The sequence below is a fragment of the Thermothelomyces thermophilus genome, chromosome 1, assembly GCF_000226095.1.
Source record: "Thermothelomyces thermophilus ATCC 42464 chromosome 1, complete sequence".
NCBI classification, from domain to species: domain Eukaryota; kingdom Fungi; phylum Ascomycota; class Sordariomycetes; order Sordariales; family Chaetomiaceae; genus Thermothelomyces; species Thermothelomyces thermophilus.
In genome coordinates, this window is record NC_016472.1 from 4,973,297 (window position 1) to 4,997,160 (window position 23,864).

Sequence of the window (23,864 nt, forward strand, 5' to 3'; positions counted from 1 at the left end):
GCTCGTTTCTGCTCAGCAAGTTGAGGTGAGGTAATGGTGGGCACTGGCCCTCTTCCAGAGCTCGGGCACCTCGAGTTGTGGGGCCGTGCGCCCATGTTGTCAGGTACAACCCTGGTCGAGCTCCAGTAAACCGGGGAGGTTGGAACTGAGAAACGTGTGAGCACAACCTGCTGCTAAGCAGGTCTCGCAGAGCTCCCAGTTCTTTCGCCGCAACTTGAAGCGACCGACCGCATCCATACTGCCGTGCTTCTCCCAAAACCTGCGCCACCACCGCATCCCGCCAGCGCGCCCTCAACCACAGACGCAGACCTCGCCCGAACCTCCCCAATTCCCACGGATTGTAGCAGCAACCAACGCGAGCCATCGTCATGCTGTCGGCAATTGGGCGCGCGGCCGCTCGGCATGCCTGCGTCGGCACCAACCTGCCAATTCGCGGCGCGAGCCGGCATACCGCGCAGCTGACTTCCCGGACCACGGTCGTCGTTCCGAGCGGCTCCCGCATCGCGGCACGGTTCGCAAGAGGTTTCGCCGCCGAAGCCGGTTCTACCAGGACGAAGACCGCGACCAAGGCGACAACCAAGACGCCCGCTGCTGCTAAGAAGTCCGCAAAGGCGGCCGCGAAGGCCAAAGCCACGGCCGAAAAGAAGAAGCCCGGTCCTCCGAAAAAGCCGCTGACGGACGAGGAAAAGACCAAGAAGAAGATCAAGGAATTGAAGAAGACGGCACTCGCCGGCAAGGAGCCGGACAAGCTTCCTATCACGCCATGGCTGGTCTATCTCAAAGAGAGGATGCACGACGTGATGGGCCGGGACACGAAGCCCACATTCCTAGACGCTGTGCACGAGCTCTCGAGCGATTACAAGGCTCTGCCTGAGTCAGAGAAGGAGGTAAGACAAGGCGTCGGGAAGCTCTTGTCGGATGATCTGCCGCCATATAATTACGAATCTGTCGACTGACACAACCGCCCGGAACAGAGACTCGCGGCCGAAGGCCGGAAGAATAAGGTCACCAACGACGTGAATTTCAGGAACTGGGTCGACAGCCACACGGCGCAGGAGATCCGGGAGGCGAACCTGGCCCGCCAACTCCTCAGGCGAAAGTATTCGATCCAGGTTGGGCCTACTATTCGGGACCCTCGCTTCCCGAAACCGGCCCTGAATGGTTATGCCGCTTACGTCAAGTCGCGCTACCATGCGCCCGAGTATGACGGAGTCAAGCCCAGTGAGAGGCTCGTTAGGATCGGCGAGGAATGGAAGACGTTGAGCCCGGAACAGCGCAAGGTATGCTCGGGAATCCACCTGCGGCTCTTGCACGTACTATGCCCGACGGTTACTAACTAAGCTTGATCTCGACAGCCCTTCAGCGATATTAGGGAAACAGACCTCCAGAGACACAAGAAGGAGATGGAGGCGTACCGGGAATCCGCGAAGCTCTGAAGACCTTCAGTTTCGTATCTGCGACGACGCGCTGCTTGGGGACCTGTACATTATGAATACCATTCCCGGAGGGAGTTGTGTCTTCTCGAAGGATTTGACCAGATTTGGGATGTTTATTGTTTGCCTCGGGAACCTTGCTCAACTGGTTGCGGATATTTACCGAGTTTCCCGTGTCCTGCACTCGTTGCAGTCTGCTTGGCAGATGGCGACTACAAGCTGCGCAGAGTCGAAGAGCATGTACAATGCTGCTCTCGACGCAATACCACACGCACATTAGGTAATGAGATTTTTTTCACGATACGTTAAGGGCTTCTTGCCTATCCTAACCAACGCCAGACGTGTTTTCAAGACCAGTATAGCCGACCGAGTGCTCTATGGGGGTATCAACGACTCGCAAACAACCGAACCAAAGCGCCAGGCAACGTTCCCCAACCCGAGGTCCAGTTAAAGGATATTCGGAAGAACATTCTTCTGGGAGGAAAAATGGGAAAGAAAAGGGGAAAGGGAAGGGGAGAAAGAAGACCGTGTGATGCATCAGTCCAACGAGCTGAATGCTCACACTGGCGCTGGCCGCGGCCCCATGACGACCACCGCTTTCCCCTCTCCATCAACCCACGAGGCGCCCGAGTACAGAACTCGACGCTTGCTCATGAGGTAGAGCACTAGGTACATGTGCCCGACGACGCAGCCCCAGCAGTACAGCCGGATCCGGGAGAACTCCCGATCCCTTCTGCAGGACGTGCCCCAGCCGGCGGCTCCCTTGCGTAGGTAGTCGGTGAGGAACGCCCAGGCGGACCGCTTGAGGTCCGGCTCCCAGGCCGAACAGTCGACGAGCCAGTACCCGCGCTCAAAGGGGCGGAGCTCGCGGGTCTGCGATTCGGGCCTGAAGCGCTTCTCAAGGTCGAGCTCGCGGGCCAGGCTGGCCAGGACGTCGGTGACCATGTCCTCGGCGCGGAGCTCTCGGAGGCTGGTGATTGGCGGCGGAGAGAGGATTTCGAGCGTGTCATTCTGGCACTGGTTGAACATGACGGGGGCTTTTGCTCGCCGCGGGCCCATGTCGCTCGCGCTTCGGGCCAGGGACTTGCCCGGCTCGGCGTCCCAGGACGTCCGCGGCCGCTTGGGCAGGGGCGGTTCGGACTCGGCCCGGAAGGACGAGGGTGGTTCGGCAGGCTGGCTAGGGTATGCGGAGGCGATTTTGCTCTCCTCCCTCTTCTTGGCTGACGGTGAAGGTGTTGCGGTCCCCTGGCTTTCGTGCTGCCTCCCCGGTGACAGCGGGATCGCCGAGTCAGTTTCCTCACGCGACGCCTGGTGTTGGATGCTGGAATCTGACACAGAAGCCTGACTGGGACTTTTTTGCGGTTGGCTGGAGGCTGGGAGTGCTTGACCCTGTCTCCGTTGGGAGAGGGGCGAGGTGTCCATGGCGGAGGTGTAGTGGGACAGAATTCTGGTCGGCGTGCAGTACTGCGCAAACGCGCGGTCATTGTCAGGCATCGAGTCCTCAATGACGCTCGGAGGAGGCCTCCATGATGATGATTGCGACTCTGGCACGTTCCCGACTCCTGGTTGCTGCAGCCGGGGTGAGCCGAGATTGTCCGTGGCACTCTGGAAGGATAACATCGGTGAACGGATTACCGCTTGACTCGATGTTCCTGGAGGCAGCACATCGCGGTCAGATTCCTGGCAGTCTGCCGGCATCCCTAGCACGACTGATGTCCGTGCTGTTTCCTGGAAGTCGAGGTACGCTGTCGCCAAAGCACGGTACCTTTTGTCGTCGGTCACCCGGGCGGGCGCGGCGATGTGAACCAGGATCTCTGTGTCCGTGGTGTCCATGTTGACAAATCGTTGGAAAGGATAACGTCATGAGGCTGAGTAGGCGTATAGAATATAGGACGTAATATGAGATGAATATAAAAGCAGAGTGGCGAGCAATTTGGAGATGGGAGACGCAGCGTTGACACCGTTCCCCAGCGGAAGAGCGGAAAGATCCCGGAAGGAATGCACTGACAAGACCGCAGATCGGGCCTCTCTGCCTGGGAGAAGGAGGAGAAACAGGGAGACCATTACGGCTGGTAGAAGCAGCCAGAAGCTGTTTAAACAGTCATCTGGCCCGACTGTATTGAGAATGCAACCTGGTTGTTGAGCTCCGGATCGTTCGAGTTGTTTTACGCAGTACTCCGTAGTCCTTTAACAACTCGGTTGTGGGTCGTAGATCGTGGAGCTGCTTCCAGGCTCCCAAGCGGGCTAGTGTAGGCCGCGAGGTGCCAAGACGGGGCGCGGCCTCGATGATGGGGCAGCGCGGGTCCAAGGCAAGGAAGGTATTTCTGGTGAGTAACGCGTAACAGCCTGCATTTTCCAGTGTTTGGACCTCGAAAAGCTCAATCGGCTTTTCGACTGAGACGCCCCCCCCCGTGCATACCTACATCCGTACGTACTATGTAGTAGTACAGTACGAAGGTACACCCTCTCCTTTACTTGTACTCCCTGGAATACCTTCCTATCCCGGATCCATACAGAACACTAGGAAACGTTTCTGCCGACCAATTCCGCCTAAACTTGTGCGGCGCATACCCAGAAAGGAGGCGCCAAGAGGGAATCCGAAGGGGACCACCTCCAACCCATCCGCTCCTTCATCCTCTACCCTTTTTTCTTTAGCCAATTGATTCCCGAATCCACCTCGGAGCCGCTCGTGTTGCTTTGCGTTGGAGCAGCATCAGCAGCAGTCATCATGGCATCCGAAAAGAAGCCAGCGCTCGGCTCCGTCATGGTCATTGGCGGCTGCGGCTTCCTTGGCCACCACGTCGTCCGCTTGTTGCTGCGCGACTACACCTGCTCCGTGTCCGTAATCGACCTGCGTTGCACGCGCAACCGGAGGCCCGACTCCGACGGCGTAGCATACTACGAAGCCGACATCACCGACGCCGACAAGCTCCAGACCATCTTTGCCAAAGTCAAGCCGGATGTTGTCATCCACACCGCGTCGCCCCCGGCGCAATCCAACGACACCATCGTGTCGCGCGAGTTTTTCAAGAAGGTGAATGTCGACGGGACAGCGGCCGTCATCAAGGCGTGTCAGCAGACGGGCGTCAAGGCGCTGGTGTACACGAGCTCGGCCAGCGTCGTCAGCGACAACAAGAGCGATCTGATCAACGTCGACGAGCGGTGGCCGTTGGTTCGGGGCAGCAAGCAGACCGAATACTACTCGGAGACAAAGGTCCGGAACACAACCACGAACCACCCCCAAGCGACCAAGCATCCTGTCACTAACCCCGATGTGACTGTGTAGGCAGCCGCCGAAGAACTCGTCCTCGCGGCCAACCGGGCCCCGGACGCCCCCAAGCTGCTGACGTGCGCCATCCGGCCCTCCGGCATCATGGGCGAGGGCGACACCCAACTCCTGCTCAACCTTATAAAGGTCTACCAAGACGGCCGAACAAATGTGCAGGTCGGCGACAACGATAACCTCTTCGACTTTACCTACGTCGAGAACGTCGCCCACGGCCACCTCCTCGCCGCCCGCGCCCTCCTCATGACCGCCGCGTCCAAGACGATCCCGCTGGACCACGAGAGGGTCGACGGCGAGGCCTTCTTCATCACCAACGACAGCCCCGTCTACTTCTGGGATTTCGCCCGCGCCGTCTGGGCTGCTGCCGGCTGTCCCCACGGGACGGAGCACGTGAAGGTCCTCCCACGCAGCGTCGGCCTAGTTCTGGGTTATCTCAGCGAGTGGTTCTTCTGGGCTATCAACAAACCGGCCACCTTCAGCCGCCAGCGCATCGTCTACACCTGCATGACGCGGTACTTTAACATCTCCAAGGCGAAGAGGAGGTTGGGCTATCAGCCGCTGGTGAGCTTGGAGGAGGGCATCAAGAGGTCGGTGAAGTGGACACTGGAGCAGCAGCAGCAGACCGCCCAGAAGCTTAATTAGGAGGGGAGGGTACGGGGATTGTAGACCCCGCGATTCAAGAACAGAGGAAAGGATCCCTTATAGGGACAATCTGGTACACCGGATCTGGAGCGTTTGTACTCGCCAGCATTTGTAATGATGATGAGGGACGCACCATTATTTACATTTTATGTCTAATGTACGGAGGTTGGTTTAGAGAGACGTTGCAGTGCCATGCCAAGGTTGGGCACTTGACAACATACGGAGTACACACCCGATCTCATTTTATACTGTAATTTGCATGCTATAAAGATCTACAGTACGGAGTAATAATGGCAATCCAAGAAAGAAGTTGAGGGTGGCGAAGGATTTCCATGTCAGAAGTCCAGAAACATGTCATCTTCTTTGACTCATGTGTACCTTGCTAGCAACCGGTCACCAACCAATTACACGCGTCAGCCGCTGCGACAACGTTGGATATGAACAACTCCTCCGTACAAGGGCGGCTGTGTCTCAGCCCTTCATGCCTATACAGCTGCCCAGCGGAATGCTGAGGAGCTAGGGTCTTCTCCTCGGCTCCTCCCACCGTTTGCCTCTATCAGTTCCTCCAAACACCATGGTCCACCCAGCTGCCCGAGCCTGATCGATGACGCTTCGTCCCACAACGAAGCCATCTTTGTGTCCCCGCTACTGCCTGCATCGCGCACCACCTGACAGGAAAGACACCGCAGTTCATTTCCGAACATGAATACCAAGTATTGTCATGCAGCCACCGACGCTGCTCGCCTCTGACTGCCCCCGAATCAGGAAAGAAAAACAAATGTGAAAAGATCTTTTTTTCATGGCCCAAAAAAAAAAAAATTCGCAAAGTACTTGGCGTGAACCTGACAAAGGAGAACGCCGTGCAACCCATGCTGCATACTCGCTTGCTCGCTTTGCTTGCTATCAGTGCCTGCAAGTACCAAAACAATACGCCGTCTGCGCCAAGCCTAGCCGTAGAAAAAAAAAGGAAAAGAAAAAAGAAAAAGAGGAGGGGGAATGAAAGGGGCCAAGATAGGATGGGGGTTTTCGGCCCAGCCATGTCAGGGAGAAGCCGCAGAATCGTCACCACCAGGACCACCTGTCTCCTAGACGGTGCCGGTTGTCAACCCGCTATTTTGTCTCCCCCATCCCGAGTTCCGCCAGTCTCTCTGCTGCTGCTGCTGCTGCTGCTGCTGCGGGGGCAGTTGCTGCCCACCATTGCGACCGTTTCCGTCCGGCGTTTGCCCAGCCTGATGATCAGGCTGGTTATATGGAGAATGCTGGGGCGGCGCAGCATCGTAGGGTCCTCCTCTCTTTGGAGGCGGCGTCCCGACGTGCATCTGGCCGTAGGGTTGCGTCGGCTCCTGAACGTGCCGGACACTGCTTTCCTGCTGCCACTGCGATGGGTCGGTCTCCATCCGCCTCGGCGGGGGGCGTGTGGGGTTTTCGTGTCGGCCGACAATTTCAGTCACTTCGGCATACTGCCGTGGGCCTAGCCCAAGCGCGGCTCGGTCCGAAAACTTTTTGAGAATGTCCTTAGTGGTGAGTTCCCCATTGGAGTTGAAAAGGGCTTGATCATTGAGGAGTTCGACGAGATCGTCAGGGACCTATAGAGTTGTTGTCAGTAATGCGCGAAGGCGAGGAAGATGAGCGTAGAGTGAATGAACGTGTTGTTCCGAGAGGAAACGACAAGGTAAATAAAGAAGCAGTCGACCAAAAGTGAACAGGAGGAAATCGAAAGGTTGGAGGCGAAGGATGGGGGTTGCTCACCAAACACATCTCTCCGATGTTTGTTATCAACACCTCAACCGCTTCAATCGCATACATCGGGTCGCTGTCAAGGCTCGACGTCTTATTCTTGTCGAATAGTACGTTGGGGGCCATGACAGTGGCTAAGTTTTTGATGTCCATCTTGGACCCGGACTCGTCATCGACCTGATGGAACGATCCGACCCATTTGAGGAAGCAGAACAAAATTTCCAGGCAGTCCCGGTTCGGCTTCGGAAGCAGGCAGCAGGTTAGATGGAGGCAATGGCGCATCTTTTGCTCGTCCGGGATCTTTGCGGCCGTCAGCCACAGCCGGTAGAGCTTGTGCGTCATCAAGGGATCCGGTAGCTCTCGAAGATAGCGCTTCAGCAGGGCAGCCACCTGAACGACATTCGTCGAGCTGAAGTCCACCTGCTCTTCCTTGTCAAGCTTCTCCACGAGCTCGCCAAGCTTCTTAATATTGCCATTCTTCCGGAAGACACCCTCGACGGAGAGGTCCATCTGCTTCATGGACGAGATGATATCGTCGACAACTGCCGGGATCCGCAGAGTCCCGGGCCCCACACCGTCTGTAGACTCTGCGCCGTCTCGCTCGATGATGACCTCCAAGGGAACGCCAAAGACTCCTTTTTTCTTGACGTTTTTGCGGCCGTCATTCTTGAAGGCTTTGCCGATATTCTTCCAGAAGTTCGGCGGTTTCCTGCTCTCGATGAAGCTCAGAAGCTCCTCGAGTGTGAACTCGGACTCGACCATGGGGTGCATGGTCAAAACGGCAAGATGCCTCACAATGAAGTACTCCAGCCCCGAGAGTTCAGAGAAGTAGCGCCGATTGCGCACTGGGGGGGGCTGGTCTCCAGGGGCGCAAGCGCCCGTTCCTTTGCCATCCGAGAGGCTGCGCTGGTGACCATTACCACCCGCTGGTTCTCTGGCCCCATAGTGAGGCTCGGTCGCTGGCGAGCGGTAATATTCTTGCCGTTGCGGAGGGTATGACCGTTGCTCCCGCGCTTGCTCAGCGGCGATGATCTTCGGGATGTCATCGAGCGTTATGGCATCCTGGTTGGGCAACATTACGTCCTCTTCGTCGGCCGGGCCTCGTTCCTCGACAATCTGAAAGCCCTTGTTGAAACCGCCCTCGCCCTGGCCACCGCCGGCTGATCCGGGCCGTGCACTGCTGCTCTCGGGCCCATCCAGGATCCGAGACGTTCTAGCTTTCCTAAAACTCGACGACAGGTGCTTGTCCAGACGGGTGCTCTTCAACCTCTTGACATCATTGACGGCACTTTCATAGGACGACTCTCGGTGATGCCTCTGGTACTGGCCGCCGTACGGTCCGGATCGACCTTCAGCGGAACCCGATCCATCTCCGTTCTGATTCTCGGAGTGAGGGGGGATCGCGCCGCTGACCCGAAGGATCTCTAGGAGCCTAGCGAGTGCAACCTGGAGCAAAAAGACGTACTGTTGCAACTTGGTGACATGTTGAAGCGGGGCGGCGTTAGGCGGCGAGTTGGGTTCGCAGGTGTTACAGAAGATCTTGGCGTCGTAAGGATTGAGGTGTGCGTCCTGGAGATTGCGACCGAGTTCCTTGCCACATCGCGAGCAATTGGCGCAGGCGAGATGCCATCTTCTGTCGTCAATCTTTGCGCATTCGTCCTCGATTGGCTTCCGGCACAACGCGCATTGGTCCGAATCATGGGCCGACAGCCTCGACGTGCCAGACGTCAGTTGCAATGTGGTCGTGGAGTTATCGTCGGCCTTGAGCGTCTCGAGGTCGTTGAGGTCGTCTAGAAACTGATACAGGCCATCGGAGTTATTGCGCTCCTTCTCTATGCGCAGCGCCCCTTGGAGGCAAATGCGGATGAGCAGCTTGAGGTAATGGGCAAGACCGGTGACCAGGGTCAGTAAGTCCTGGGTCACGCCAGGTTTGCGATTCGCCTTGTCCTGAGTCTTGGACAGGAGCGAGAAGAATGCAACAATCTTCTTGCAAAGGAGCTTGGCTTCACGACCGTAGGCGAGAGCTGTGCGACTCGATTAGCGATACAGCCCATTGAAACGAAAGCGAACATTTTACATACCGTTCATCTCGAGCCGGGCCATGGCTGCATCGAGCCTGTCCGCGGACCGGAAGAGAATGTCGACGTGGAAGATGAACCTTTTGGCGACCATGACGCCGTCGATGTAGGCGCCATTGCTCACATGGAGAAGCATATCCGATATGCAGGCGGCCGAGGACTCTTCAAATGTCGACAGGACGCTCCATATACGGTAGACTTTCTCTTCCATGCGCTCCTCCTCCTCGCGGACCAGCTCGCGGCCAGCAGGATCGTCCGAGATCGGGACAGCAGCCTCCTGTGGCGGGTTGAGGCGGACGTTCCAGAACTTGTGGATCATGTAGCACTCTGGGTGCCAGTGCTGGTTCTGCCCGTTCCGGAAGATCTCAACAAACTGCTTGAGAATGGAGGCCTGGCAGCCGTTGCAGCGCTGAGCGAACCGGGTAGAGTAGTGAAAGTGGCAGTACACCTGGCCATCGTGCTCGTAATAGCTGTCTTGGGCACCAAAGACGGTCGGGCACAGGGAGCAAGTGAAGTGGTCGACGTGATACTTGCGATCGAGGGCGGTGATGTATGATCCCCGCAGTGCTCCGCCGCACTGATGACACAACAAGCCGAGTCGACGGAAGTAGTCCGTCTCACAAAGCGGGTACTGCCCCATGCCGTTCTCGTCGTCGGCCGGGAAGAACTTGGAAGCTACGATTTGCCCGCAGTCCTGCGGAAACGTTAACGGAGAGACTCTCTGGATGCAGTCCACGGCGAACTCACGCGACACTTGAAGCAGTCCAAGTGAAACGTCCCATCGAGCGCACGCACGAACTGCCCTGTCAGCGGCTCGCCGCATTTCTTGCAGGTGCGCACTTGGCCGCTGGCCGACCTGGAGCCCCGCGGCCTTGACCGATTCCTCTCCTCGCTGCGTCTCGACTCGGTGTCGGTGTTGTCGGCACTTAATGCGGGCGAGGCCGGCGGCCTCCCTCCTTGATGGCCATGGGCCCCGTTATGCCGGGGAAGAGCCGGCGCGAGGCCGCTAGGCTCTTGTTCCATCCGGTATGGAACATCAGGGCCGGGTTGATGATGGCCATGGCCCCAATCAGCACCTGGGCTGCCGCCGTAATCGTATCCTGCCATGGTAGACTGATCCTCAATCCACCCGCTTTTGTTTAGTCACGCCCACCATGTGGACTTATTGCTGTCGGAAATGCGGGCGTGGCTGGGAGCGCGAGGTAGCGTGCACGTCGAGCGGCTGCGGTAACAGTCAGAGCGCGGGCGAAAAGCGGGGATACCAGGCTTCAGCATCCAGCAGCTGTCGCGACCCGAGGCGGCGGCGTATCGATCGAAACTATCGCGAATAGAGAGCGCGGCGCAGTGCCGTTATTCTCGGCGGTTTTGGGCAGGGAAATGTGCGGATGATGCAGACGTTGGTTGGGAGGCTGTGTACGGTGTGACCTGGGTGAGGAGGACCTGGGTGTGGGTGAGGCTGAGGGGACCCGACGGCGTTGAGGAACCGGCGGGCAGCGGTCGGTGCAGTCGAGTTCTCGGCGTTGCACAGCGACGTTGCGGGCCACGGGGTAGTCAGCTGCTGTGGCTGGGTTCTGGCTTTGTCTGGTTTCCGCCGATGGAAGAAAAAGATTGAAAAATGGCCCGGACGGAAAATTAGATGCAGGCGCGCTGGGATGGAGCTTGCGGACACCGATGCTCTGGAGTCGGTCGAAGGTGACAAGAGTTGGAGATGTTCAGGAGGTCGGGTTGTGCGATCCACCCACTGCCCGGGTCAGACAGCAGTGATCGACATGCCCCCGCTGCAGCGGAGTGTTAATTTCAGGCTCCGTGGTGACAGTTAGGTAGCGGACAGCGGGGCCAAGAGAATGAACCTCCTGCAACTCGGTTCGGAGGCGGGCGAGGGAACTGGGACCAGGGCAGTGCCCAAAACAGTTGGGCGAAACCGGTAAGGCCAGGTAGCCCCAGAATCGGCAGCGTGAGCCCTGAGGCTCAGTACGTGTATGCATGTGTGTATGTATGTACGTACTGTACAAGTAAGGGATGTATGGGCTGTAGCATATGTGGGTATCTACCGGTATAACTAGTGCGCACCTGGTATGTAAAGCAGTAAGCCCAACTGGAAACAGACGAAATACGGAATACCTAAGGCGGGTTAATCGCAAAGTCGGGCGGGGGAGTCCAATCACGGCTGAGTTGTACTGAAAGTCGGGCTTTTCTTTTTCAACGTCCTCCGTACTCAATCTGCTTACCTCCATCCATCCATATTCTGCCGTTTTGCTGGCTCATGCTTATTTTACGAAGTTCATTATCACTAGAGGATGGGGTCATGTCCCTCTTGGCGCAGTGCAACCCCCTATCTGTACGGATTACTAACTCCGTAATTACTGGCTAGAATTAGACGGGGCCCGAAAGGACATCGCCAACCGCTCAGGTCGGCATATACGGATGACTCTAGACACACCACTACTTGTAGTGTACTGCGTATGTACTGTACTGTACTGTACTACATGTATGTCCGTCGCTGTGGACGGGGTAGGATATTTTTGTGTAGGGCTTCCTGTCATGAGGTGGTTGGGAATTTAGGGGACCAGGAAGCCAGGTACTGAGTATGGAGTAAATCCGTATGTACGGACGTACACTCATCCGTATTCCGTGTCAGGAGTGTAAAGCGCTATACCAAAGATGATGTTAGCTCCGTACTGAGGAAGATCGGCCCAGGCGTATTTCACGCGAGCTCCTAGATAGTGTACGGATGTCGCTACCAAAAGAACTGGCTCACCGCCAAATTTGACCGGCAGAATGAATCCGCTAAAAGCAACGTTAAAGTACAGTGGGGCAAAGCACTATAGCCACTAAAGCCTAGGCACTGTGGCCGATTGTTAGTGAAGATACCTTCTAAAACTTTACCGACCTTGTATGGTCCGTGCACAAAGGCGGTGAGCCAGTTCTTTTGGTAGCGACATCCGTACTAGCTAGGAATACTCCGTAAAGCTAGTAATTTACGGCTAATCTCGGTATCAAGCCAGCACACAATACCATCCGGGGAAAAGGGCGGTCCGTTGAAGAAACCAGGAACGTCTCAAGCCCATGGACCACCCGAAGAGGAAGTACTTCAAATGCGAGGTGTAGCCGCTTCGAATGACGGTGGCACGCCGCGCCCTTCCAACCTCCTGTCCCATGACTTGAAAACGTACCTCCAGTAAAGCGTGAACACAGTCTGTCTGCTGCTATCGAGCCGCCGCTTCAATCTTTTATATACAGTCTGTTACGAGACAGAGCTCTCATTCCTCAATGCCCCAATACCAAACCCCGTGGCTCGCTCCGCGCCAAATGGCAGTATCTGCAGTTCGAGATGTACATACGTACGTATACGGAGGTACCTTGCTCACTTACATCTGATTCCAACACTCCAAAATTTTTCTCGTTTCGTTTTTCTTCTCTCCCTGATTCCTTTTTTTTTTTTTTTTCACACCGTTACCAAGATTCCACAGTGTCAACTTTGGAAACCCAGCCCAGACCTCCACCCACCCACGTCTCCCAACTTCCGACGGCCATTTCGACGTGTTCTTTCCCGAAATTACCCAAGATGCAGCTTACAGCTTGTGGCAGCTCGCATCAGGTCTCCCTTGTAGAAGGCTCAAACAAGCTCCTTTAACCTACGCTCGATGGCATCTCTCCCACTGAAAGCATCCCATATCCGATGCGGTGCGTCGTCGATAACCACCCAGTCCACCAGGTTTGCTGTGAGATGGCTGAGATCGCGTTGCTACGTCGCGTTAGCCAAAGCTAGTGGGTGGGCTGCGTGATCACAAACCTTTTCCTCCCAGCTCCTGTCCTTCTTCATTTGTTGGCCTGAACTGATCAATACGAGTGGTGTTTCTCTATTTTGGATCGCCCGGCTCGATACCACATCTCTCTTCGTGAGCGATTCGGCCACGAGACTCTCTTGGAGTTTGGCGAAGATGGTCGTCCCTGACTGATATGAAGAACGGCCCCAAACTCGATCGGCAGACCGTCTACCCCCGAGAAGAGCACCCAGGAGGCGGTCGATTCCACCGGGTGAAATGACGCCTCGGATCCAGAGGGCAAACCCGCGCCCAGGGGTCCCGACTCGCGAGAGTAAATCCTCATGAAGGGGGTCGATCATCAGGATGCCGCGAACGTCGTCGCCATGGCGCGAGCTAAAGACACGCGAGTACAAGGAGCCAATCCCAGCACTCGCGAGAACCCAGCTATGATAGGTTGGTGGCTTCTCAGCATTCTGACTCGGGATTCAGACCAATGGGTGGTGGTCGTTAACTTACGGGCCCTCTTCTCCGGCTCGAAGTAATGCCTCACTCAGGGCGTCCGAGGCGATGCTGGCAGAGAAAGGCGACGGCGCAGCATCGCTCTATTTCTTGCTTGTCAGTATACAATCATACGATGGCGCTTTGAAAGGCAACGCAAGCCATCAACATACCCACGCCATGCCTGGACGGTCGGCGAAGCAGAACCGGCTAATCGACCCGTTCTTGACTGCGTTCTCGGCCAATTGGCACAAACCACGCTCTACCGGGTCCTCACCACCTTCGAGGAGGACCGTCGTCGTCTTGGCCCCAGCCGCGTCGGTCTTGTTGCCGCGGCAATACACATGGATCTGGTACCGGTCATTGTCGACCCAATATCGCTTGCCGGGTGGCGCCAGGCCGGAGTCGATCGCGCGCAGCATCAGGGTCAGCGTCATGAGCACCACGACGCATGCCAGGACGGCCAGCAGGACGGTTGAGAGCGTGACCTCCAGCCACTCCGTCACCGTGCGCCTGCTCTCCGGGCGGCCGGTCAGGCGTTCTTCCTCCTCGGCCTTGCCCCACTGCACCGTGCGGTCGACGGTGACGAACCACAGCGCCATGAGCGCCGCCCAGAGGACGCTGGCTACCCCGACCCAGATCTCGGCGTGCCGCAGCCCTGGAACCACCAGGATCAGGGTGGCGTCGACGAGAAGCACGGCCGCGTTGACGATGCTGAGGATCCTCGCCAGCTTGCTGGGCGCCGAGAAGAACAGCAGCGAGACGATCAGGGTGAGAAGCGCAAACGAAGCGTAGCTGAAGGAGAAGAAGGGCGAGCCCCGGACATGGAGGCCGGGTGGCGTGATGAAGATCGTCACCACCATCAGGACCCACCAGGCGAAGGTGACGCAGGTCAGCGCGACCGTGATCCAGCGGACGAGACGGACGGTCCAGAGATTGTACGGCGACACGGCAGGGTCGTCGGGCGAGAGGTAGGGGGTGCTATCGACGCGATTCGGCAGGAGGCGTGTGTGCTCGTCCGGCCGGGCGTCCTCCGAGGACGCCCGACCCGGACTCGACCCCGGGTTGGTCTCCTCCCCGGTCCGGTTCCAGAACTTTTTCATGGCTATAGGTATCCCAGACGGGATGACGTTAAGCGCAAGTGCTGCGCAGGTATGTATGTCCGAGCCGTGTTTCTCAAGGCACTGAGCCCCCAGATAACGATAAGTTCGAGTGGTTTGGTGTTCGTCGGGTGGATTGATCGTTGTTTCGACAGGGAAAAAGGGGAAGTAGTAAAAATGACAGAAGTAATATTCACTTGCCTTCTCGTGGCCCTTAACCCTGATGACGCGCCCATGACAGGTTTTAATAACTTCTCGGTTTGGCTGTACGGTTTAGCAGTAACGACTTCGAAGATTTGCCCCAGTTAGTGCACTGCACAGGGTATCAGCAGGTCACTGGAGTCGCCATCCAAGACGTCATCGCTCGGCCAGTTGAATGCCATTCTTGAGAACGCTGCGGTTTGTGCGTCCTTGCTCTCCCGCTTTGCCGCCTTCCCCAACGTTCAGCTCTTTTGCGAGGTTCGGGCGAGATGGAGTCCGTTCCCGATTCCCCATCTTTACGAGACGTGCCTTCCTCTTGAGAACGATTCATCAAAACATTTTAGTTGGTCATGAGGATCAAATGGATGCCAAAGCGAAGGAAAGGACAACCATGATCCAACGTCAAATTGTAATTACAGAGTAGTCGCTCGGGAAATCTCCGCACGCTCAAGCTCTCGAACACAAATCGGACTTGTCGATGTCGGAACCTGACGGTCCACATAGCTGCGCATTGGGTGGAAATAGCAGGCTGAAACAGAGAGAAAAAAAAGTCAGAGACATGGAGCCGTATTAGATTATAACGGCCCGACAAAAACAACGAGTGTATGCCGCTCCTCTGAGTATCGTTTCCTTTTAACCCCCCGGTCAAAGCCGAAGGAAGGTATCCTACATACCATCCAAGCGGGTAGGTACCTACCTAGCTACCTAGGTATCCTACACATAGAGATCCAAGAAAGGTCAAGTACAGATGGGAACAAGGAGAGGAGGAGGCATAGCCCATTCGTCACAAGAATCTGGATCCTACCAAGAATCGAGATCTAGGGTTTGAGATTCTCGGCTCAGTTCGACGGAGTACGGGATAGTTATGTATTATAATATCGAGATTAAGGGACTTAAATCCTGGCATGGGTCGGCCGGAAAAACAAGTGATGGGAGCGTCTAACCATTCTTCTGATGAACTGCGGAAGCTGGCTCCACGGTTGGGGCGATACCACCACGACCATTTGGGCCCGGGGCGAGGTGATGGAGCTTACCTGGTAGTTCCGTACATTTCTCCGCGGTGCCCCACACAAAGGCCTACCCCACGAAGCAGATTACAATAGCTTCCATACGAGGCAAGGACCCACATCCCGAAGCACCCCACTTCAGCTGATTTGCCAGCCTTATCCGTTAACTCAAGGCAGCGGTTTCGGGTGGCGGGGTTAATAACTTGAGAGGAGAGTGGGCTGCTTGCTTCTGCGACAACGTCCACTTGCAGATACGCGCTGGAGAAACCCGTTCTCTGGCGTGACCTCCCTTCGTTAGAAAACCCAGTAACTGAATGCAGCACCGCATAACACCCGCGGCCATGCCGGGGCTCACAATCGCCACCGACGTCCAACCGCCCACCACAGGGAACCGTCGCACATCAGTCTCGTCAGGGAGGGAATCGCCGTCGCGTCCCGAAATCAGCCCCATCACGCCGACCCTTGAGTCGGCACAGTTTCCCGCGCAGCCCGCCTCTACGGCAACAGCAACAGCAACAGCAACAACAGCAGCAGTAAACAACACAATGCCAGACTTTGCCCGCGACCGGCCAATTTTGACCCACACAAGCCAAACAGACCAGGTCGGCATCGATCCTCCGCCGGCGCAGCCCATCGACTTCGATTCGAACCCGGACGTGCTAGCGCTGAAGAGCGCCATATCAATCCTACAACTCCAGCGCGCGCGCGCGACGGCCGACATCCGGTCCCTGAGCAAGGCCAGGGATGCGGCGCTCGCCGACCCCCAGGCCTTCGCCGCCGATCTGGCGGCGGGGCGTGTGCAGGTCGAAGGGGACCCTTTGTTCTCGGGAACACGGGCGAGCGGGCCGGCCGAGGAAGACTCGGACGACGACTCCGAGTCCGACGCGGACGAGGGCGAGCAACAGGACGGGAGCGCCAGGCAGGAAGCGACGCCGGAATCCGAATCCAAGCCCGATGGCAGCACACCCCCGGCGGACGGCGCCGCGGCACCCACCAGAGGTAACCAACCCAAAGGCAAGCGAAAACCGAGCGCGGCAGCAGCAGACCCGGACGCCGCCAAACCACAGCCGTGGCAGCGACTCCCCCGGCCGCAGAACGTCGTCCGCTGCCCGCCCATCAACTGGGAAAAGTACGGCGTAGTGGGCGAGTCCCTCGACAAGCTCCATGCCGAGCAAGTCGTTGCCCCGACGCCCGGATCGCCCATGGTCCTGGGTCCAGGGGGAACCTACGAGTTCAAAGCCGGCGGGTCCGCCGCGGATCAGAGTCGGGGTGCCACCACGGCCGGCGAGCAACCGCGGCGTTTGGTCGGGGTAGCGGCTCCGTATAACCCCTTGAGGGATAAGCTGGAGAAAAGGGGAAAGGTGGGAAGCGCTGAGAGCCGCCCTCACCCCCCCTCCCCCGACCCAACCTTCAACAAGCAAGATCTTCATGAGAGTGTATGATGAGTATGAACGATCAGCATGGGTTTGTAGCATGGCGTTTTGGGATATCGGATTGTTATCGCTTGAGTCTGGGCGTGCAGTCAGGGAAAGATCCAGAATTATGGTAAATCCTATCTAATCCCTCTTCAGGTCATGGCGCATGGCGCATGGGAACGGCCGCATGGTGGTATTGGGTATTCTGTAGGCAGACATAGAGTGCTCAGCGCGTATCGCGCGCCAAATCCGGATTCACAAACATGGATATCTACTCATTGCGTCTTCGCTGAAATGAAGCTAGAAGCCTCATGTGCTATTCTTCTGCAGAGAGACCAGATCGTCGATTATCATCACACCCTGTAAAACAAAACCGGACCGCCTACTCATAACTCCATCAAGACTGACCCTGCCTCGCCTCCCAATCCCGTGTCCGAACGCCAAACGGCTTGGTTTGGGGTTCTTTAGACCCAACCAGCTAATGCCATGTATCGATAAGTCGAGAGAAGAAATGCAGACACGCGAATGGATATAGTGCTCCTTCAGAAGTCCCTACCTGAGATTAGCCAGTGTTGTCATGGTTATTTCATGATATAATAATACACTTACTCCATCGATTGCTGGACCGATCTTCGGAGCCTGCGGTTGTAGACGCGTCGGTCCTCGGGTGAGCCCCAGTACAGTTTGAAAGCCTCGGGATGTACCAGCGTTCTGGGGTCGTAAGGAGGATGCTCCTCCTCCAATGCATCAATGATGGCTTCAATATGGGTTTTGACATCCTCCCGACGGCTGGCAGGAGCCACATAGCACGGCGTGCCATCGGCAGCAATCCGGTGGTGGAACAGGCGCGTCTCGAATTTGACACGAGGCTGCTCCTCGGGGAATCGGGGACTGAAGCACAGCTTCGCCCGGAAAAGACCTCCGTCCAGGTTTGTCATCGGCTTTCCGAAATATGTTAACATCCAGACGAACGGATTGCCGTCCACAAGCTCCAGATTGTGTGCGGCGCCTGAGCGCTTGAAATGCTCGACAATCTGTTCGAATTGGCGCTGGAGGTTAACCGCAACGGTTGTTTCCTTGGCCTTCGCCACCAGTCCCTCCGCCGCCCATGACTCGGTCTCCTCGTCCAGGGCCTTTTTTATCGCGTGCAAGCGTCGTTCCAGTTCGCTGTAGTTGAACTTGCCATCCAGGGTGTTGCTCGAGCCTTCAAAGGGCATCCGCTGGAAGTATTCGCCGTCCTTGACCTCTTGCTTGCCTTTCTGCACGGCCGCAAGGTAAGAATCGTAGTACCACAGGAACCTGCGCTTGCACAGATCCTTGAACGGCTCGAATGGAACGCTCGACTCGTCTTCAACGGTATCCATGTCGAGATCATACTCGCCCTTCGCAGATGCGGGCGCTTGAACCGACCCGTCGGAGCCGATTTTGAGATATTCTTCGAGCCGTTGTATGACGGAAATCCTGAGCGTCTCGTGACGAATCTGCATACCAGTTAGCTTCGCACACCCCTTAGACTGCAACCCAGAATCAGAACCACCTTTTGGATGTAATCCTTCTGGTGCTTTTGGTCGGATGGCTCGTTGGCATCTTCAAAGCCGGGCTCATTCTCGTAAGGATTTGCGGACATCAGACTCTGGATGGACAAAAGGATTGACTCCAGGCCTTGTGCGGCAGACCACTCCTCTCCCCGCTCCCCGCGCCATGTCCTGGTGCAGAAGTTAGCCATCGGTCCCACAACAATCATGTGCGATCGCACGGGGATCCGGCCAATTACCCTAAAATTGACCTGGAACGCTGGTCAGTCTACGTCGCGCACTGAGGTGAAGAGTGGGATTCAACTTACAGGCACACCCTGCCATTGGCGTAGATATTGGGATTGAACCTTGACCGACCACCGTTCGTCGTGATCGCCGTGACTTGTGGCGACTTCCGAGGGTACTCTAAAAGAACGTGTCAGCGTTCTGGAAGAACGAACAACCCTCTGCGCGAATGGGTGGTGTACCTTTGTTGAATTTGAAATCAAACTGTTGCCGTGTTAGCAGACTGACCAGATATTCGTTGAACGGTTACCTTCAGGCGTACCTCGAAAAACCCGAACTCGTAGGGGGTGTCGTGCGGTCCGATAATGAGAGCTTTCACATTCCGAACGTCGATGTCGCGGCAAGCAACGGCGAGCGCTAGGAGGGCAGCAAGTTAGCCGAGCGGTTGAATGTCTGGCTCAGAAGGCGGGAAGATCATACAAAGGTCCGAGTTCTTTTGAAGGTCGCTTAACTCCTGCAGTCCGGAATGGCATCGCCATCTAGGTCAACATCATAACCCCGCGCAGGCAGAAAGCAGGCACGCGCAGGACCCACCTTGGTGATTCGGAAGATGGACTGATCCGCCATTGCAGCAGCTCACTGATGGCTCCTCGTAGAAGAGGTAGAGAGATACCGAGAAGAGCGGTCGACCGGTCGGTTCCGGAGGAGGTCGCTGGAGAAGATGTGGGCAGGAGTGGGAGGGTAGAACTGAAGTTGAAGAAGGCGATGGCGACAGGATCATCGGTTGGAAAGAATGGCTGCGGCTGGCCTGAAGGCGGGACCTGAAAGCGGGACCTGGAAGCGGGCGGAGACCCCACGGTCAAACAAGGGTGAAGCGGCCGTGGCGGTCTCTCCGCGTGCAACTCTAGGTACTTTACCTGGTACCATAATACCCAAGATCCCCAGGCAACCCCCGGGGTTTCCATAATTGGATGGAATGCTTTCCCTTAAGGGGCGGGCACCTGTCGGTTGACTTAGACCTCACATTCCCCGCCATGCCGATGCGGGCTTCCTCAGGCCCACGTTGCCGAACAAACCCAAATCAGTTTAGACCAGTGTAGTCTTGTCTTTGTGTGAGTCCCAAACCAAGACTGACTTGCAAGGCTCGTGTGGGTTCTTTACATCTTGTGGCTTGTTCAAAGACTATGCAGGATCCTGTCCAAAGCTGATTATCGTTCTGCTTCCGGCACCTGAGTTTGCTGCTCCAGGGCATGGTGGTGTCCTCTTCGAGGAAACGTTCGCTCATTATAACGTACTGGCATACATACGTTAGGTACCCAACCCATCTCACCTAACGGTCGTTTAAGCAGTATGGGTGAAGATAGGTACATACATACATACATACAATAGCAGTGCAGGTACCTTAAGCAGGTCCCAGGCAATTCAGACAGATATAAACATATTAACAGTGGTCGACGCCTCGTAACCTCATCTCGAGATACCAAGGTTCCTGATTCAACGGGGGATTGAAATACTGGGTATTCGTGGGTACGCAGTAATCCATATTTGGCCCCAGTGCTCCGTACCAACAAGGACATGGGGATGGGGTGGGGGCAGTGGCAGGTCGTGGGGCGCTGGACGAGGGGCTGACGTCGCGCGGCCGTTAGAACCCTGTCGCGTCTTGCACTGCACGAGACGCGTAAAGTGCTTGCGCTCGCGCAGAACCATTCTGTTTGAGGACGAAACCACCGACCATCGTCATTCTCCTTAACCGCTTCCCTTCAATATTTGAATTGCCGGTGGACCCATTCGACAACCGAACCGCAAGCAGTAGACCGGCAACTTGTCATGTCAAATTTCTTCGACCTCAAGGCCAGGAAGGCCGCAGCTGCAAATGGGACAGCATCGACCAGCACAGAGAAGCAGACCAACGAGAACGCCAGAGCGCAACCCTGGGTTGAGAAATAGTACCACGCCATTTTATCCGTGTTCCGCGATGTAAGATGCTGATTGATACCGCCTAGCCGACCCAAGAAATTGAGCGATGTGACGGCTCAAGACCATACCATCACCGTCCTGGAGCGGACACTGCAAGCCTCCAATGTAGGTGTAGCCCACCGCTTTCCCACTACTACCTATTGGCTCATGCGTTTTTAAACTTGCAGCTCCCACACATGCTCTTTTACGGGCCCCCAGGCACCGGAAAAACCTCCACAATCCTCGCGTTGGCCAAGGAGCTGTACGGCCCGGAACTGATGAAATCCCGTGTCCTGGAGCTCAATGCCTCGGACGAGCGCGGCATCTCGATCGTGCGCGAAAAGGTCAAGGACTTTGCCCGGACCCAGCTCACCAACCCCCCGCCGGGCTACAAGTCGCGCTACCCGTGCCCTCCCTTCAAGATCATCATCCTCGACGAGGCCGACAGCATGACGCAAGATGCCCAGAGCGCCCTGCGCCGAACCATGGAGACGTACAGCAAGATAACGCGCTTCTGTCTCATTTGCAACTATGTCACGCGCATCATCGACCCGCTGGCCAGCCGTTGCAGCAAGTTCAGGTTCAAGAGCCTCGACCAAGGGAACGCGCGGCGTCGGCTCGAGGATATTGCCAAGCTGGAGGGGGTGCCGATCGATGATGGCGCCGTGGACGCGCTCATCAAGTGCAGCGATGGTGACCTGAGAAAGGCAATCACCTTTCTGCAGAGCGCCGCGAGACTGGTCGGTGCCAGCGCGGCGACGGCGGGTGGCAGGGATGAAGGTGACAAGATGGATGTGGATAAGAAAACGGTGACGGCCAAAGTCGTAGAGGATATTGCCGGTGTGATTCCAGACGACACGATTCAGAAGCTGGTTCAGGCAATGCGACCTCGGACTGCTGGCGAGACATACCAGGCTATTGCCAAGGTGGTGGAAGACATGGTAGCGGACGGATGGAGCGCGGGACAAACCTTGTCACAACTTCACCAAGCTATTGTTTACGACGAGACAATCACGGATGCCCAGAAGAACAAGATCGTCTTGGTATTCTCCGAAATCGACAAGAGACTGGTGGATGGGGCGGACGAGCACCTTTCGATATTGGATCTTGCACTCCGCGTGTCGGGCATCATGGCTGGAAGGTAACTGGCGAGCCGGGAAAAAAAAAAAAAAAAAAAAAAAAAAAAAAAAAAAAAAAAAAAAAGAGGGAAGGCGAGGAAGTTTGGGACAGAGTTCAAAATGAAACGGTCACAAAGTCACAGGCGTTAATGGAGCAGGCGGAGGATAAAGACGGGAACTGCTTATTTATTTCTGCAAATCAAGGGGCATCTTTCTCGGCTCGCAGAAGCCCGAGATTCCCGTCCAACATGTCCCACGCTGTCCTAGTTTGTGCTGGCGGCTTGTCCGCCTCTCGGCGAGTCTGTCTCTCTGCGCCGGCCGTCTTCTCGGGACCCTGTCCTTCAACAAGCCGTAAGCTGTCCTCGGCGGTGCTAGCTCGTCCGCCCTTTTCTTCGCCCTCGGGTGATTGCCCGAGCAGCTCTTGGACTTCTCCCAGTGCACTCATAGACCCTTCGAGGGCGATCTGCCCCTCCTCGATCTTCTCAGCTACGGCTTCGAGCGTAGCTATCTTGGCAGAATCGGCAGCAAATACCCAGGGTCTAACTCGGTCGGAGAGGCCACATTTTCCGGTTACCGATGTCGCCTCGGCGAATGCTGAATTGGCCCGCCCCGCTCCGGGCATCGGATGAGCCGGTATCAGTTGGCTCTCTTCAGCCAGGAGGTCTAGCGCTTGGTTGTTCTCTTTGAGCTGATTGGAGATGGTGCCGTTGATGTGAGATTTTTGAGCAATGAGTCCCTTCTGCTCGCGGGAGATGAGAAGTAGTTGCTCAAGGTACGGAGACAGGAGATGTGCGGTAGGCGCGGGATTGGGCTCTGCTGGTGCTGGACGCCTGTCCTCTTTGGGCGGGGGTGCGACGAGGGGCTGAGGCTGCTGACTGACCAGCTGAAGGAGAGTTTTGCGTGCCTCAAGATACTGCGCGTACTTCTCTTTGATGCTGGCGAGTTGTTCTTCCATGTTGAAATCTGTATGAGAGGTATGCCTCTGGATCTCCTGGCCCTCTGCCTCGCTGTCCTCTCCTGTGGCCTTCCCAAGCTCGGCCTCTATCCAATTGATAAGCTCGGCCCTCGTCCTGTTCAGTGCCTCGAATTTGGCGCCCTCGTCCACGTTCTCTGGCCTCAATGTGGCGCGTGACTTGACCTTCTCCAACAGTTGCTCCTCTCGTTTCAGTAAAAGCTTCGCCTGCAGAACACGCTTCTCCAGCCGATCCAGCAGATCCTTTAGCTGCGGGCTATTTGACGCCTTTTCGAGCGTGATGCCGTTCATCAGCTCCATGGGAATGTTTGGGAGGGGCCTGGAATCCCGGAATATTTCCTCGGGTTTGAGGAAGCTGGGTGATGCCGCAGGTTTTTGCTCGAGCGCGTTGAGCCCCCTCTCAATGGCCTGCAGCTTCTCGCGCCTCTGCCCGAGGCGGATAGTAGCCAGATGTTCTTGCAGACGGTCGACGTCTTGGTCGTTGGTGTCGGACGCTTGTGTCTTTGGTCGCCTCTGCTCGCGACAAAACGCGGCAAACTCCTGTCTGGCCCTGGTGTTGGCGTTCAACGCCTCGAGGTACTCCTTCTGTAACCCTTGGGCAGCCGGGGATAGTTCAACCCGCCTCGTGTCAACGAGCGACAAAGGCGCGACTGCATCTCCGTCCTTGATGCATGAGTTGAGATGGGTAGCCAAGATCTGTCTTATACGTGCTACTTCCTCCCTTGGTCGGATGTAGGGCTCGAGCGTTTTTTGGATGTCCTTGAGCGTGTTCTCGATTGCTGACCCCATTCTCGACTGCTCTGAGCTCTTGCTGAGATTGTTGATCCGGAATGCCGTCCCTTACTGATAAAGTGTCGGTCAGGGAACCCCATGCTGAAAGTACAGCACACTGC

At 56.5% G+C, this 23,864-nt stretch overlaps 9 protein-coding genes across 9 annotated transcripts; 4 read left to right on the forward strand and 5 right to left on the reverse strand.

Annotated features, from left to right (window-relative positions):
* Positions 1 to 141: 141 nt before the first annotated feature.
* On the forward strand, positions 142 to 1,576 carry MYCTH_2296769 (uncharacterized protein). The gene is made up of 3 exons (XM_003659510.1): positions 142 to 887; positions 975 to 1,280; positions 1,356 to 1,576. The coding sequence occupies exons 1-3, from the start codon at positions 369 to 371 to the stop codon at positions 1,434 to 1,436; spliced, it is 906 nt and encodes a 301-aa protein (XP_003659558.1). The 5' UTR covers positions 142 to 368; the 3' UTR covers positions 1,437 to 1,576.
* A 275-nt stretch (positions 1,577 to 1,851) lies between these two features.
* Positions 1,852 to 3,623, reverse strand: MYCTH_2296770 (uncharacterized protein). The gene has a single exon (XM_003659511.1). The coding sequence runs from the start codon at positions 3,264 to 3,266 to the stop codon at positions 1,992 to 1,994; it is 1,275 nt and encodes a 424-aa protein (XP_003659559.1). The 5' UTR covers positions 3,267 to 3,623; the 3' UTR covers positions 1,852 to 1,991.
* Positions 3,624 to 4,058: 435 nt separating this feature from the next.
* On the forward strand, positions 4,059 to 5,680 carry MYCTH_122939 (sterol-4-alpha-carboxylate 3-dehydrogenase like protein). Its single transcript, XM_003659512.1, has 2 exons — positions 4,059 to 4,647; positions 4,720 to 5,680. The coding sequence occupies exons 1-2, from the start codon at positions 4,162 to 4,164 to the stop codon at positions 5,359 to 5,361; spliced, it is 1,128 nt and encodes a 375-aa protein (XP_003659560.1). The 5' UTR covers positions 4,059 to 4,161; the 3' UTR covers positions 5,362 to 5,680.
* A 575-nt stretch (positions 5,681 to 6,255) lies between these two features.
* MYCTH_2296774 (uncharacterized protein) lies at positions 6,256 to 10,555 on the reverse strand. Its single transcript, XM_003659513.1, has 4 exons — positions 9,924 to 10,555; positions 9,180 to 9,870; positions 7,111 to 9,122; positions 6,256 to 6,947 (listed from the first exon to the last, which is right to left on the reverse strand). Exons 1-4 carry the CDS (start codon positions 10,281 to 10,283, stop codon positions 6,447 to 6,449), a joined length of 3,564 nt encoding a protein of 1,187 aa, XP_003659561.1. The 5' UTR covers positions 10,284 to 10,555; the 3' UTR covers positions 6,256 to 6,446.
* Positions 10,556 to 12,865: 2,310 nt separating this feature from the next.
* Positions 12,866 to 14,730, reverse strand: MYCTH_2296776 (uncharacterized protein). The gene is made up of 3 exons (XM_003659514.1): positions 13,615 to 14,730; positions 13,460 to 13,545; positions 12,866 to 13,387 (listed from the first exon to the last, which is right to left on the reverse strand). The coding sequence occupies exons 1-3, from the start codon at positions 14,542 to 14,544 to the stop codon at positions 12,922 to 12,924; spliced, it is 1,482 nt and encodes a 493-aa protein (XP_003659562.1). The 5' UTR covers positions 14,545 to 14,730; the 3' UTR covers positions 12,866 to 12,921.
* Positions 14,731 to 15,840: 1,110 nt separating this feature from the next.
* On the forward strand, positions 15,841 to 17,728 carry MYCTH_2296778 (uncharacterized protein). Its single transcript, XM_003659515.1, has one exon. The coding sequence runs from the start codon at positions 16,295 to 16,297 to the stop codon at positions 17,189 to 17,191; it is 897 nt and encodes a 298-aa protein (XP_003659563.1). The 5' UTR covers positions 15,841 to 16,294; the 3' UTR covers positions 17,192 to 17,728.
* A 1-nt stretch (position 17,729) lies between these two features.
* On the reverse strand, positions 17,730 to 19,720 carry MYCTH_2296781 (uncharacterized protein). Its single transcript, XM_003659516.1, has 8 exons — positions 19,519 to 19,720; positions 19,405 to 19,438; positions 19,247 to 19,341; positions 19,167 to 19,188; positions 19,008 to 19,104; positions 18,939 to 18,950; positions 18,702 to 18,870; positions 17,730 to 18,645 (listed from the first exon to the last, which is right to left on the reverse strand). Exons 1-8 carry the CDS (start codon positions 19,549 to 19,551, stop codon positions 17,770 to 17,772), a joined length of 1,338 nt encoding a protein of 445 aa, XP_003659564.1. The 5' UTR covers positions 19,552 to 19,720; the 3' UTR covers positions 17,730 to 17,769.
* Positions 19,721 to 20,563: 843 nt separating this feature from the next.
* Positions 20,564 to 22,111, forward strand: MYCTH_2296782 (uncharacterized protein). The gene is made up of 3 exons (XM_003659517.1): positions 20,564 to 20,870; positions 20,928 to 21,006; positions 21,069 to 22,111. The coding sequence occupies exons 1-3, from the start codon at positions 20,752 to 20,754 to the stop codon at positions 22,023 to 22,025; spliced, it is 1,155 nt and encodes a 384-aa protein (XP_003659565.1). The 5' UTR covers positions 20,564 to 20,751; the 3' UTR covers positions 22,026 to 22,111.
* On the reverse strand, positions 22,112 to 23,859 carry MYCTH_2296783 (uncharacterized protein). Its single transcript, XM_003659518.1, has one exon. The coding sequence runs from the start codon at positions 23,758 to 23,760 to the stop codon at positions 22,198 to 22,200; it is 1,563 nt and encodes a 520-aa protein (XP_003659566.1). The 5' UTR covers positions 23,761 to 23,859; the 3' UTR covers positions 22,112 to 22,197.
* Positions 23,860 to 23,864: the final 5 nt, after the last annotated feature.

Bases quoted from the DNA above. Each gene is read 5' to 3' on its own strand.
- MYCTH_2296770 (XM_003659511.1), bottom strand. From the start codon at position 3,266: ATGGACACCACGGACACAGAGATCCTGGTTCACATCGCCGCGCCCGCC.
- MYCTH_2296783 (XM_003659518.1), bottom strand. From the start codon at position 23,760: ATGGGGTCAGCAATCGAGAACACGCTCAAGGACATCCAAAAAACGCTC.
- MYCTH_2296778 (XM_003659515.1), top strand. From the start codon at position 16,295: ATGCCAGACTTTGCCCGCGACCGGCCAATTTTGACCCACACAAGCCAA.
- MYCTH_2296776 (XM_003659514.1), bottom strand. From the start codon at position 14,544: ATGAAAAAGTTCTGGAACCGGACCGGGGAGGAGACCAACCCGGGGTCG. The intron at 13,546-13,614 runs GTATGTTGATGG...AGCAAGAAATAG, and splicing joins ACCGTCCAGGCATGGCGTGG to AGCGATGCTGCGCCGTCGCC. The intron at 13,388-13,459 runs GTAAGTTAACGA...AACCTATCATAG, and splicing joins CGAGCCGGAGAAGAGGGCCC to CTGGGTTCTCGCGAGTGCTG.
- MYCTH_2296774 (XM_003659513.1), bottom strand. From the start codon at position 10,283: ATGGCAGGATACGATTACGGCGGCAGCCCAGGTGCTGATTGGGGCCAT. The intron at 9,871-9,923 runs GTGAGTTCGCCG...ACGTTTCCGCAG, and splicing joins TGGACTGCTTCAAGTGTCGC to GACTGCGGGCAAATCGTAGC. The intron at 9,123-9,179 runs GTATGTAAAATG...CGAGTCGCACAG, and splicing joins GGCCCGGCTCGAGATGAACG to CTCTCGCCTACGGTCGTGAA.
- MYCTH_2296781 (XM_003659516.1), bottom strand. From the start codon at position 19,551: ATGGCGGATCAGTCCATCTTCCGAATCACCAAG. The intron at 19,439-19,518 runs GTGGGTCCTGCG...TCCGGACTGCAG, and splicing joins CCATCTTCCGAATCACCAAG to GAGTTAAGCGACCTTCAAAA. The intron at 19,105-19,166 runs GTACACCACCCA...ACGTTCTTTTAG, and splicing joins TGATTTCAAATTCAACAAAG to AGTACCCTCGGAAGTCGCCA.
- MYCTH_2296782 (XM_003659517.1), top strand. From the start codon at position 20,752: ATGTCAAATTTCTTCGACCTCAAGGCCAGGAAGGCCGCAGCTGCAAAT. The intron at 20,871-20,927 runs GTACCACGCCAT...GATACCGCCTAG, and splicing joins CAACCCTGGGTTGAGAAATA to CCGACCCAAGAAATTGAGCG. The intron at 21,007-21,068 runs GTAGGTGTAGCC...TTAAACTTGCAG, and splicing joins GGACACTGCAAGCCTCCAAT to CTCCCACACATGCTCTTTTA.
- MYCTH_122939 (XM_003659512.1), top strand. From the start codon at position 4,162: ATGGCATCCGAAAAGAAGCCAGCGCTCGGCTCCGTCATGGTCATTGGC. The intron at 4,648-4,719 runs GTCCGGAACACA...GTGACTGTGTAG, and splicing joins AATACTACTCGGAGACAAAG to GCAGCCGCCGAAGAACTCGT.
- MYCTH_2296769 (XM_003659510.1), top strand. From the start codon at position 369: ATGCTGTCGGCAATTGGGCGCGCGGCCGCTCGGCATGCCTGCGTCGGC. The intron at 888-974 runs GTAAGACAAGGC...CGCCCGGAACAG, and splicing joins TGCCTGAGTCAGAGAAGGAG to AGACTCGCGGCCGAAGGCCG. The intron at 1,281-1,355 runs GTATGCTCGGGA...TGATCTCGACAG, and splicing joins TGAGCCCGGAACAGCGCAAG to CCCTTCAGCGATATTAGGGA.